The 14,590-nt window shown below is 39.2% G+C and overlaps 1 protein-coding gene across 1 annotated transcript in view; it reads right to left on the bottom strand.

Moving 5' to 3' along the window:
* gpsm2 (G protein signaling modulator 2) overlaps nucleotides 1-14,590 on the bottom strand; it is a 72,969-nt gene that overhangs the window by 41,681 nt on the left and 16,698 nt on the right. Inside the window, exon 2 of the mRNA XM_080195826.1 lies at nucleotides 11,525-11,813. Coding sequence (XP_080051952.1) covers nucleotides 11,525-11,583 — 59 coding nt within the window. The 5' untranslated portion in view covers nucleotides 11,584-11,813. The remainder of the gene's footprint in view (nucleotides 1-11,524; nucleotides 11,814-14,590) is intronic.

The following is a 14,590-nucleotide window of genomic DNA, read 5'->3' as shown; positions in this document are numbered from 1 at the left end:
TAATTTTATGCCAATGCACTTCTTCATATCAGAGTTAAAATAACATTTCAAAGCCATGATTCTCAACATAAGTTGCATATCAGTCAGATTAGCAGTGGAAAGAAAATGGAGATTGTCTACTAATAAACATATGAAGTATTATGTGGTAATAAAATATCCAAAAGTCTCAATCTGCCATAAATATAATTTAAGATGCAAAATTTTGGATTTACTGCACTACATTTTAAATTATTTAATGTGTATTATGTATATATAAAAATAAAAGTCTAGTAAATACACAATTGCAAACCACAGGTAAGAAACATACTGTTAGAATCAAGTTCCACAAGATATTGATTTTCACTGATCAACTATGGAACAAAACTATTTTTAATTAGTTAACAATTTAGCAGTGTATTTCGCAGCTGGAAGAGAAATGTAGTTTAAACTTGGACAGGACCAGTAACTTTATATATTCCGGTTGGAACATTTTCAGTAGAAATAGTAAGAAATGAAAGCGCCTGATAACACTAAATTAGTAAAAGGATTCAATGACTGCACTCAAAGTGATTCTCAAACTAAATTCTGCAATCCCCTAAGGAAACAATAGATAATATCTGGGGGTCTGCAAAATAATGTAAAATGCAATACAGAAGGCAGGACCACAGAGTGGGTTCCTGTTCCACCTCAGAGGGGTGCATGAAAGACAGACTCTCAATGTAAAGTGGGCTTATCTCACTGGTATCTGGAAGTAAATATTTATTTTATTAAAAGTATTACAAACTCTTTTCATGCGCACTGTGTAGTTAATTATGTCGCATTATAATTTACTTGGCAATGTTGTTACGAATCAATTTGAAAAGAGGTCTTTCAGTGAGGAAAACGAGAGGGGCATCTGAAATACAAAGTTAATGCAGCGATACAGCATAGCCAGATCAACAATTTTGCTCTCAGCAGCTCGTATTTGGTAGCCTTTGCGATGGTTTTATAGGCAGAATAGTTCCAAACATACTAAAACAGCTATTTCCAAGAAAATTGTAGCAAATTATAGTATTTTGAAGAAGGCAAGAAGTGGCATTTTGTGAATACAACGTGGGTGTCAATCAGTTGTCCATTTTGCTGTTATCACAATCAGATACAAAGATATTAACTCAACAAGCATGGATGGTGTGGTGTTAACCCAATCTGCATCTTTCTATTGTGATTAAAGATTCGCATGGACGATATGAGATACTCCACTACATGATAGCCTAGATCTGAGTGCCACAGACAACATGATTCATCTAATAACAATGCAATAATACACAAATGCTCTGAACAACAGTGGATAAATGAAAGCCAAGAAATAGTTGCAGAAGTGTGAAGTTATGAATAAACCTGCTTTTGTTGAACTAAATAAGATTCAATGGGGTGGGGGGGGGCAGCAGTGAAATCAAAACCATTGCTTTCCTCTTGTAATACATCAGCAAATATTGATAAATCACACGAGCTGTTCTGTACTGTGTGGAAATCAATGGTATCTAAAGCAGATAAGAATTTATTTTTGACAGAGGGCAAGAAAGAACAAAACTATTGTGGAAAACTGGGGAAAAGCACTAAAAAGGAAGATCCTAAATATACAAAGTAGACATGTTCCCTCCAAAAATAAGAGTGGTGCTGCCAAATCTAGAGCCCTTCTGGTTGTCTAGAGGAATACAGCAGAAGATCAAACAGAAAAAGAAAGTTCACTATAAGCACAAAGAACTAAGCATTGTAGATAGCCTAGAGAATACAGGAAATGCAGAGAGAAAGTAAAAAAGGAAATAAGGAACTCAGAAGAGCACATGAAAAAGATGAGCAAGTTAAAGAAAATCCAAAGACGTTTTACCAATATATTAATGGTATAGAATTTAGTTTAGGAAAAAGTGGGATCTATCAGAAATGTAGAAGGCAACTTGTGTGCAGATGCATTTGGCTCCATGTTTACAAAGGAAAGGGATGAGGTAGGTATAATAGTCCAGGTGGAGCACAGATATTGAATGGGATAAATCATAAAGAAAGAGGAAGTACTCAAAGAGTTGGAATCCTTAAAAGTTGATAAATTACCAGGGCCAGATGGATTGTTTCCAAAGCTGCTGAAGAAGGTCAAGGAGAAGATAGCAGACGCTTTGAGGATAATTTTCTAATCCTCACTAAATACAGGGGAGGCCTGGACAAATGCAAACGTAATTCTATTGTTTAAAAAGGGATCGAACAATTATAGGTCAGTTAATCTATACTGCGTGGGCAAATTAGTAGAATCAATCCTGAGGGATAGAATTAACTACCAAGTAGAAAAAAGACATTGACTAGTCAGGGATGGTCAGCTTGGGCTTGTTAAAGGAAGAACTTGCCTCACAAATTTGATTGAATTTTTTTGAGGAAGTAAGAAGAAGGGTTGATGAGGGTAGTGCAGTAGATGTTATGTACATTGATTTTAGCAAAGTTCCACATGTCAAATTGGTCAAAAAAGTAAAAGCCCATGGGATACAGGATAATGTGGCAAACTGGACAAAACATTGGCTTAGTAACAGGAAACAACGGGAAATGGTCAATGGATGTCTTTGAGAATGGGAAGTTACTCTAAGTGGTGCTCCACAGGACTCAATATTGAGACCCTCACTGTTTGTGTTATATATTAATGATTTGGATGAAGGGGGTACAATTGGAAAATTTGCAGATTGGCTGAGTAGCAGATAGTATAAGGATAGCTATAACCTCCAAAATGATACAGATGGGTTGGTGGATTGGCGGTACAGTGACAGATGGATTTTAACTCAGATAGGTGTTAGGGTACCAGAGCAGAAACTCCAAAGTATGTTATGAAGCCTGACAAGATTCTAACAGTTTTTCTACTTTGGCATTAGAGTGAGGATAAGGTGTTTCCCTCCAGGTTAGAGACTTAAACTCTTCTTCAAAATAAAGCTTGCATGCTGGTATGTCAGTCTTCCAGCCTCCAGAATACATCTGCAGAGAGACACTGGCCTTCTGACACTCAAAGAGCAGCCTCCAAGAGAGCAAGAGTGAGACACCTCTTGCTTCTTTCAAAATCTGGCAGAAATTGCTTGCTTTTCCATGTAAGCTTAACTCCTCCCATTAGCGCATGACTCTTTCTCACCCCACTAGCCAAGTTCAATTATTAGCCTGCATTCTTGGCATGTGAGCTGCTTTGGCTCAGCCTGGTACAGACAAACTGGCACCATTAAAATAGAGTTGAATTCTAAACATACCCCATACGATAAACATGATAAAAATAAATTTCTTTAAGGCACAGTATCATCACAAAAGTGCTAGGTCATGCATTTAAGGAAGTCAAACAGTTATAGGGAGTGCACAATAAATGGGAATATACTAAGGAGAGTGGATGAAGTGAGAGATCTTGGCATACAAGTACACAGGTCCTTAAAGGCAGCAGTTCAAGTAGTCAAGGTTGTAAAGAAGGCATAAGGAATGCTCTCCATTGGCAGAGGTATAGAATATAAAAGTAAGGATATAATATTGGAATTGTATAAACACTGGTGAGGTTACAACAGGAGAAGCAGGTGAAGTTACCACATTACAGGAAGCACACAATTACTCTGGAGTGAGTGCAGAGGAGGTTTACAGGAATGTTGCCAGGGCTAGAAAAGTGTAGTTACAAGGAGAGATTGGATTTTCCTTTAAACATAGTAGGCTGAGGAGTGACTTGATTGAAGTATACAAAATTATAAGGGGAAGGGATAGAGTGGACAGGATAAAACGGTTTCCCTTGGCAGAGAATTCTAGAACCAAGGGACACAGATTCAAAATAAATGGCAAAAGGTGGAGAGTGGATATGAAGATTTTTTGTTAAGAAAACGGTGATGGGCATCTGGAATTCACTGCCCGAATTGGTGGTGGAGGCATCCAAAACTCAAAGTACCTGGATCTGCATCTTAACCTGGATCTGGTATGGGCTGTGTGCAGGAAGATGGGATTAGAAAAGGCACCACCTAGGTGTCGTTACGCTGGCAAGGACAAGATGGGCTGAATGTCCTCCTTCTGTGCTGTAACTTTTCTATGGTTCTAAACAATTATCTGGGATAGCTTATTAGTCCGTGGACAAACATATATTGGTTACGAAGAGCCAACATTGATTTCTCATGGGAAAATTGTGTTTAACTAACTTTCTGGAGTTTAAAGAGCTAAAAGATAGGTCGATGAGGATAATGCTAGTTACTTCATTCATACGCGGTGTACATGGACTTTCAAAAGCCATTCAATACAGTGCCACACAAAAGACATATAAGAAAAATTATAGTTCATGGAGCAATGTGGATACAAAATTGGCTGAAGACTAGGAAGCAGAGAGTAATGGTTAATGCATGTTTTTGGTTGGAGGAATGTTTGTAGTGGTGTTCCATAGGGTTAGTCTTGGGGCTTTTGGTGTATTAATGATCTGAATCTTGGTGAGCGGCAGACAAATTCAACATTTTCAGATGAAACAAAACTTGAAAGTATTGTAACCGATGAAGACGACACTGGAGAACTTCAAAGAAACAAATTGGTGCAGTGGGCAGAAAAACGGCCATATAGAGTACAAAAGCAGGGAGAGTATGCTGAACTTATACAATACACAAGTTAGACCTCACTGTAGTAATGATCAGACAGAGTACAGGAATGAGATAGAGAATCTGGTGAACTGGTGCGGCAACAATAATCTGTCCTTCAATGTCAACAAAACAAAGGACATTGTCATCAACTTCAGGAGGCATTGAGAAGAACATGCCCCTGTTTACATTAACGAGGATGAAGTAGAAAGGGTTGAGAGCTTCAAGTGTTTAGGTGTCCAGATCACCAACAACCCTGCCCTGGTCCCCTCATGCTGATACTACAGTTAAGAAAACCCACCAATGCCTCTACTTTCTCAGAAGACTAAGAAAATTTGGGAAGTCGGCTACAACTCTCACCAACTTTTACAGATCCATCATACATCTGGTTGTATCAACAGCTTTTTTTGGCTCCTGCTCTGCCCAAGACTGCAAGAAACTACAAGAAGTTATGAATGTAGCCCAATCCATTGTAGTGGAACATAAGAACATAAGAACATAAGAAATAGGAGCAGGAGTAGGCCATCTAGCCCTTCGAGCCTGCCCCGCCATTCAATAAGATCATGGCTGATCTGTCGCTGCTCAGTTCCACTTTCCCACCCTCTCCCCATAACCCTTAATCCCCTCTCTTATCAAAAACCCATCAACCCGCGTCTTAAAAATATTTAGCGAGGCAGCCTCCACCACTTCAACGGGCAGAGAATTCCAGAGATTCACCACCCTTTGAGTGAAGAAGTTCCTCCTCAACTCCGTTCTAAACCGCCTCCCTTTTATCTTGAGGCTGTGCCCCCTAGTCCTACTGTCTTTTTTGAGCGGGAAGAGTCTCTCCACCTCTATCCTATCCATCCCATTCATCATCTTATACGTCTCAATGAGATCTCCCCTCATTCTTCTAAACTCTAACGAGTACAAGCCCAGTTTATTCAGCCTCTCCTCATAGCTCAACCCCCTCAACTCCGGTATCAGCCTAGTAAACCTCCTCTGCACTCCCTCCAAGGCCAAAATATCTTTGCACAGGTGCGGCGCCCAAAACTGCACACAGTACTCCAGCTGCGGCCTCACCAATGCCCTATACAGCTACAGCAAGACCTCCCTACTTTTATATTCAATCTCCCTCGCTATGAAGGCCAGCATCCCATTTGCCTTCCTGACCACCTGCTGCACCTGCAAGCTGGGTTTTTGCGACTCATGCACAAGGACCCCGAGGTCCCTCTGCACCGTCGCCTGCTGCAGTTTTTCGCCACGTAAGTAATAGTCCTTCCTACCATTCTTCCTACCAAAGTGGACCACCTCACACTTGCCAACATTAAATTCCATTTGCCATTTCCTGGCCCATTCGCCCAGCCTATCTAGATCCTTCTGCAGACTCTCCACACCCTCCGCACAATTTGCCGTTCCCCCAATCTTGGTGTCATCAGCAAATTTCGACACTCTACACTCAGTTCCCTCCTCCAGATCATCTATATAAATGGTAAAAAGCTGAGGCCCCAGCACCGACCCCTGGGGCACTCCACTAGTCACCATCCGCCAATCCGAATAGCACCCGTTGACCCCCACTCTCTGCCTCCTATTTGACAACCAATCCTCTATCCACGCTAACACCCTACCCCCAACTCCATGTCCCTCGACCTTCTGCAATAACCTCTTGTGAGGTACTTTGTCAGACGCCTTCTGAAAATCTAGAAAGACCACATCCACCGGCTCTCCTCTATCCACCACCCTAGAAGAATCACAAAGATGGTTATCTGGCACATAAAAAAGTTACCTGGGAGAAAGACATTTAGCAGGCACTGACTTTTAGAGCAGACAGCTACTTGAAACTAAAAATATACAGGACAGACAGTTATTTAAAGTTAAACATGCAGGAATCAGATATTGCAGGAAGCCATTAGAGAGCTTGAGGCACTTTTAAGATAAGGACAGACCTAGGACAATAAGGAGATTAGCCATAAAGGGGAAGGGGAATACATAAATGCAGGAAAACTAATTACTGGATGTATAGACCGAAACTAAGTCATTGATAGTCAGAGGAAATGTATCCATTCTATGAAACAATGCAATGTTAAATGCCAATGTTTGTATATGTCTGGCTGTAACAATGTATTAAACTATCAATCCTACTCAACTATAATGATGTGCTAAATGGCTAATGTCCAGACTATCTATTGTCTGAAAGGTATAAAAATAAACCGCTCCTATTGTGTTATTGAGAGAAGGTAGCTGCCCAGTACTGCAGAATGCCAGCGCCTTTTCTCCACAAAGTTTATTAAATAAAGCTGTATTGTTGCATCCCCAGTCTGACTCCAAAGTGGTAATTTCCCACAACACCATCATGCAAACCAGTTTCCCATCCACTGACTCTGTTTATACTTCCCGCTGCCTCGGCAAAGCAGCCAGCACAATTAAGAATCCCACGCATTCTCTCTTCCACCTTCTTCCGTTGGGAAAAATACAAATAAAGTCTGAGGTCACATACCAACCGACTCAATAACAGCTTCTTCCTTGCTGCCTTCAGACTTCTGGATGACCTTACATTAAGTTGATCTTTCTCTACACCCTAGCTATAACTGTAACACTACATTTAACGGGCGGCATGATAACACAGTGGTTAGCACTGCTGCTTCACAGCTCGAGGGACCTGGGTTTGATTCCCGGCTGGGGTCACTGTCTGTGTGGAGTTTGCATATTTCCTTTGTGTCTGCGTGGGATTTCTTGGGATGCTCCGGTTTCCTCCTATAGTCCAAAGATGTGCATGCTAAAAAAAATTGCCCATTAGTGTCGTGAGATGCATAGGTCAGAGGGATTAGCAGGTAAATACGTAGGGCTACGGGGGTAGGGCCTGGGTGGGATTGTGGTTGGTGCAGATTCGATGGGCTGAATGACCTCCTTCTGCACGAAAGAAAAAAGAGAAACAAAACTTTTCATTGTATGTTAATACATGTGACAATACTAAATCAAATCAAATAATCTGGAGTATTGTGTACAGTTCTGAGCTCCACACAATGGTAAGGATGTAAATGCATTGGAGTGAGTGCAGAAGAGGTTCACAAGAATGATTCCACGGATGAGAAACTTCAGTTATGAGGATAGATTGGAGAGGTTGGGACTATTCACCTTGGAGAGAAAAAGGCTGAGAGAAGGTGTTCAAAATCATGATGGAGTTGGACTGAGTAAATAAGGAGAAACTATTCCCACTCATAAAGCAGTTCAAGAATGAGAAGACACAGATTTAAAATGATTTGTGAAAGTAAGCAAAATGTGATGAGAGCGAATTACTTTCATTCAACAAGAGGTTGGGGTCTGAAATACTTGGACATGTGGTGGAGGCAAATTCAATCAAAGAATTCAAGTTGATTATTTGAAAAGAAACAATGTGCAGGATCAAAAGATAAAGGAAATGGAATGACGCTCAATCAAAATCGTCATTGGGAGAGCTAGTGTAGACACTATAGGCCAAATGGTCTTCCTCTGCACTATAACAATTCTGTGATCTTAACGTGTAGCTTTTACCAATATATTTTCCCCGTCTCAAATCACTGAAATACTGAAAAGAAAGACTGAATCACATTTATGGAACAGGAAAAGGCTGCTTTCTATCCACACATCAAAACATTCTTAGGAAGCCTAGAACAGCTGATGAGGAAACTCAAGGCTTGACAACAACTGCTGGAAGCAGAATATACCCACATAATTCCAAGAGTTGAGGTTCTACCGTTTTTGGATTATAAAAATAGGTAACTGCTATTGAACCACCTTCAAATTAGTCAATTGCTGTTCAATGGGTCTGGCATATTCCATTCTGGGGCCAGGAAGATGGTGCACTTATGGATTTGAATGTGAGTTGTGCTACTCAAAATGCTGAGGAGAAGGGTTCAAACCTCCACCTGGCAATCATCAGGTGGCTAATGAATGATTCCACTCCTGAGGGGGAGGGTGCGATGCATTTAAGCTACTTCAGTACGTGAGAAAGAAAGGAATAGAAGAATATGTTATGTTAATAGGGTTAGATGAAGTAGAATGATAAAAGCATATACGGGTACAGAAAAACTGAGCTGATTTGGCCTGTTTCAGTGCTTAAGTCTTAACCAACGATGGGAGATTAGAAGAAATTTACATCGTGAGACATAAGATTAAGGAGCAGGACTAGGCCACTCAGTTCTTCAAGCCTAGTCTGCCATGGCTAATCTGACTATAACCTGGGTAATTCTAGATAAATGAATCAGACAGGTCTGAAGTAATTATTAAATCAGGCTATTAATAGATAGTTGAGGTAAACCTATCCAGGTATTGAGAATTTTATCACTTGGTTCTGGAAATTTCTACTAGATAGTTTAGCTCCAGCTGGAGAAGCAGTTAGAAGCTAGCATTACAATAGTAAGCTACACTGTTTATCTAGCTAAAACTTAGGACAGAATTCTCCCATGCCCCCACCAGTGGGATCAAAAGTGGGCGGGGGTGGGGTTTGACAAGAGGTCCAAAAATCTGCTTCATGCCAGCATAAAATTACAGCAGGAACTTCCAATGCTGCCTGCCATGGCAGATCAGGAATCCCACTAGAGGGTGATGTGAAATCGATTTGCATTCTGCTAATATAATGCTGATGAAAACTTGTTTAGAATCCATTTGCTTTCTTCAAAAGGTAGGTCAGTGATGTCAGGTGCCTTTTCAATTTGGCACCTGCAGGATGGCAGGATGAGTGCAAACAAACTCATCCCACCACAGAACCCCCAGGTGCAGAATTAATTACACCAAGGATGGATGATGTGGTTTGGTTTCCTTGAAACATGCCCTAGCCCCACCATGGGACAGTCCCAAATGGGAGAATTCCACCCACAAATTCTAGTGCATACTTTTAGAATTTTGCGGGCTGATTTCAATAGTTCCCAAAAATGAGCCTGATGTTCTGGAAGAACAAGACTTGCTTCATCATAGAGCCTCCGATTATTCCTTTATTGATGGTGATTTTACTTGACATCTTAATACACTAATTGACAAACTTCCTGTTACAAGGAACCCTTCTATACAGCAAGCTAAGGCATTGGCTTCAGCTTGTGAATTAGTTGGTTATTTGGATGTGTAGAGAACTCTGTACGCATCCAAAAAGTTCACTTATTTCATTGGGCCATAACTTCCGGAAAGCGATGGCCTGCTGCAATTAAACACACATATCTTCCTTTGACAATTGCACTGAAATCTCCAATGGCCAGAGTTGCTCAAGGCCTGCATCAAAAGAACTCCTGCAGATCCCAGTGTAATCCAGCCCCAGCAATTGAAGAAGACCACACCCTCTTTTTTTACTGCACCAGCTGCTATAAAGCAACTAGGTTTCAAAGACCTTGTGAAATTGACAGGGAGGAGAAGATAAGTATCTAAGCTGTGGTTGGGATTCGGTGGTTGGTGGTAGCAGTCAAAGAGGGGTCCAATCGGGTCAGAGGGAGGGATGGTCCAGTTGTATTAGAGGGAATCGTTAGGATGAATTTTGGACCCATGGCCTGAGTAACAAGCGTAACACTGGCAGAATTATCAGAAGTTAGCTATTGCTTTGCCGGATGGTCGACAGTGCAATTCTTCAGGGAAAGTTAGCGCTTCTGCAAATGCTTCCCAGGGACATCTGACAGGGATTACCCAAGGCAGCTTTGGGGTATCTGCAAATCCAATGCTGGAGAGCCCAGAAATTACGGTACATTATTTTTGCAGAAGGTCATTAAGACATGGAATATTGTATCAGCAACTGTGGACGCAGATGCCATAATGGAATTTTAAAAAGATTATTGATAAGTATTTGAAAAAGGGAAAAGAGAGGGATATTAGTCAATCTAGCACAATATTGCACAGAGTGACAGGCAGAGACATACAGAGATAAATCAGCTTGCATATTAAAATCAAACACCGTCCTCATTTTAAACTTATACTCTAAATTTTAATGTCCAAATCTCTAAAAGACAAAGTACAATGGATGCTGGAAATGTAAACAGTAAATGCTGGAATGCTTATGCAAATACTTTTCACTGTATAGAATCATAGAAACTCTACAGTGCAGAAAGAGGCCATCTGGCCCATCGAGTCTGCACCGACCACAATCCCACCCAGGCTCTACCCCCATATCCCTACACATTTACCCGCTAATCCCTTTACCTATGCATCTCAGGACACTGAGGGGCAATTCAAGAACAGCTTCTTCCCTGCTGCCATCAGACTATTGAATGGACCTACCTTGCATTAAGTTGATCTTTTTCTACATCCTAGCTATGACTATAATACTACATTCTGCACTCTCTCATTTCCTTCCCTATGAATGGTATGCTCTGTCTGCATAGCACACAAGAAACAATACTTTTCACTGCATGCTATTATATGTGATAATAATAAATCAAATCAAACAATTGATCTTATGTTTTTTTCTTTTAAGAATTATGCAGACAATGTGATTTAAGGGTTGGCTTAACTAATACATGTGAATACAAATATCATATTGCTGTTACACGAACCTGCAAAACCTCCACTAGCAGGATAGAGTACTTGCAGAATGAGCTTACCTTGGTTGTTTTCATCATAAATATTGTGTAGGAGTAGGGGGCGAATGGGAACGATACAGAAGTATATAGAAATTTAACATGTGGATGACCAGCTTGTATTTTTGTTGAAATTATACAATCTTAAAACAAAAATTTATAGGATTGATGTCATACACAAGATAGATTTATACTTTCTCTTTCCACTAAGCCATTTCAGTAAGTAATTAAATAATGGGAATAAATAAAAGAAAAACAATGAAGAATTGAAAGAAAATTTAGGAAGGGGGGAATTGTGTTCTTAGACCAGTTAACTGAGGTTTCTATGTTTCTACACTTTTACTACAAGTTTTAAGGCAAATATTTTATTCTTTATCAACATACTAGATCACAAATCAAATGAAAATATCCAAATCAAGTTATCGCAAAAATGGAAAAAAATTCTACCTGTAGCGGATATGATAGGGGTGTTCATGCAGGCTGACCAAAATATCACTTGCATCCATTCAGTTGCATTATACTTCAACAATTAAAACATCCACTGTAGGCTCCAGAAGAATGTAAATTCCTCTTTTTAAGAAAATTCAATTAAATGCGGAAGATTTAGGCTCCTTAGTATGACAGTTTTGGGAATGCTGACTATGTACTAAACTCCTCAGAACAATGAAAAATTGTTTCAGCTCACAAACAATGTTGCGATTTCTTTTAATCGTAGCCCCGTTCCTTCAACTGCAATCTGCAAAAGGAAACATAAGAATGTTTTCATAAAGTCCCATAATAAATCTGCAGCTCATCTGTTTACAGCTTAATGACTGCCAGTATCAGTGCCGACAATGAAGACAGCAGTTCCATGCAAACTTTTACCGAGTTATAAATTGTATATAGTTAAGTTACAGCAAATAACAAACTTTCACTTATTTTAAAGGATTCCTGCGAAAAGCAATTAACCAGCTCTGGTATTTTATTCTTCAATGAAAAACAGTAAATCACAGTTGTTCTAAAAATGACAAGTATCCAAAAAGTTACAGTACAGCAAAACAATATTTTCTGCATTAGCCCATTATAGTTGCAGTGAAATACTGCAGAAATTTACACAACTTTATACGTTGGATTTTATTCCTTACATTTCTATTAATTGAATCAGAAGCTCATCCTAAAAAAATTTTGTTCTGCTTAATCCATGCTTTAAACTATAAATAGCTAAACAGTGGATCCCACCAAATCATGGCTAGAATTTCCATGACACAAAACCAACATACTTTCTCGGATGAGCAGCAAGTAAATTTCTCAAAATATAAGAATGGAAATTGAAGCAAACTAGACAATTTACTTTTACTAGTAAAATAATTCTGACAACTACAACTTCAAATTTTAAATTATGTTGACTTATTTATTCATATAAGAGAAATTGATGTACTCAAAACCAATTAGATTCAACTCATTTCAACTGATATGTTCTAAAGACAAAAGTAAATTATGAGATTAGGCACACATGCAAATACTACAACAAGCTGTTAAAATGGAATTTATCCAAAGTATAGTGTAGGTCAGGTAGTATACTTCCAAATATGGAATTGTATTTATTTTTCCTTTCTTCACTGACCATTGTATTGCCTCGCAGGAAAAGGACATTTCCTGCAGATATAGTTAAGTAGACTAAGTGTATGGATAACAATGAGGAATATTTCCAAGGTTACCTTAAAAGGTTTCTTCTTAAAGGTCTGGTAACACATGTCACTTCATTGTCTCTGCAGTTTATATTGTGTAATGCTCATCCAAATACTACTGACACAAGTTAAAAACCTTTATACTATTTCAAAGCATTTCTCATGAATTATGAGCCATGACTACTATAATAAAATGGCAAACTTCATCATTTCAGTAGTATTCAGTAGTTTTGGACTGAATTTCATAATTGGACAAAATGTCCTTTCCTCTGGTTAAACATTTTAATTTGCAATCCCACCCTGCTTAATTAGTGGAATTGCTGTTTGGCAAATGTAACTGTCAAGACAGGCTGAGACTGTTAGGTGATGCCTAAGCAAAAATAGTGCAAAACCGATTCCAAATATTTACGTAAGTGAGATTTTAAAAAAATTCAACTCCTATACAACAAGAATGCCAGCATATTTCAGGAGTTAAAGGAAAAACAAGGCACAAGCTATGCATCAGCACCTTTGCAGAAATCATGATCAGCTTTACATGTAACCGTGTTAGGAACAGCTATTAAATAGTCAGCTTAAAAGCAGGATTAAGGGACAGATTTTAAAATGTTCAGCAGAAATGGGAAGATAGTCAAGTTTGTTACATCCAGTGTTCATTACATGGCTCCCACGGTAATCAAAGTTTCCTATATATTAAGTTGATTTTTCTTGGCATTAGTTACAAACTAAGGTGACTATTTTCTTATGACTACCACGACTTGTTTCGCAGTAATTATTGCCATCTCTGTCTCTTTCACTGTTTCGGCTTTATGTTCAAATACTTTCTCATCATCAGGTTGCTTTGAATTATTTCCATACATCTGACTTCCCTCCAAAATTGTCTTATTCCTCTCCGTAGCCTTACTTCTTCCTCATCCTTCTGCTCATCCCAGCAGCAAGATGGGTGTGTCAGGGCCTGAGTAAGAATGCACTTCTGCTCCATGTCAGATAGATTGCTGAGATCAGTGGTTGGCAACATATCATATCATAGGGAAAGTGATCTAGAAAGCAGACTTCCAAAACTTCAGCATCTTGTATTTGCATAGATTTGTTTTCCATCATTGGCAATAGCCATGGGTTCATTCAGCACCATTCATTCACACGCAATTTGAATACATTTTAATGTCAAAATTTGTCAAAATCAATAAATTTAGTATTAAATTTGGAAAATTATTAAGTGATCAAAACAATTCTTGGGACTATAATCTGGTTATTTGGAACACAGAATTTCATATTGGATAGCAAGTAAATTAGCACATGTTTTCTTAAGCAGAAAGGCAAAACTTAATTATGATCAGAACTTGCACTCAATAGAATGATTATATTACAGAATTCAAAAATATTAAATGAAGAAACAAGTCACTGAATCTCATGAGAGGGCCAAAAAAGGATTTGCACTGGCAAGATCTTGGTTTGAGATTTTCCAGGCCTCCCAGCTAGTGATGTGATCAGGTTCACACCCAATGAGGGTGAAAATGGATCTCTGTTGATTTGAATATATCTTAATGTAATTTAAACAGCTTTACGCCATAGTATCTACCAACAACATACCTCCTTCCCCCTCAACTTCAGGTGGCGTGATGTCATGCTGGCATGAGTCACTACTAGTTTTCAAAAGTGAAAACCAGTAATAGAATCATAGAATCCTACAGTGCAGAAAAAGGACCTTCAACCCATCGAGACTGCACCAACCACAATCCCACCCAGGCCCTACCCCCATATCCCTATATATTTTACCCTCTAATCCCGCTAACCTAAGCAATTTTTTTTTAACATGGCCAATCTACCTAACCCGCACATCTTTAGACTG

This window comes from Carcharhinus amblyrhynchos, chromosome 9, assembly GCF_965287045.1.
Source record: "Carcharhinus amblyrhynchos chromosome 9, sCarAmb.v2.hapA, whole genome shotgun sequence".
Classification (NCBI taxonomy): Eukaryota; Metazoa; Chordata; class Chondrichthyes; order Carcharhiniformes; family Carcharhinidae; genus Carcharhinus; species Carcharhinus amblyrhynchos.
Note: the sequence above shows the minus strand (reverse complement) of the source record. Positions and strands in the feature narration are given on the sequence as shown.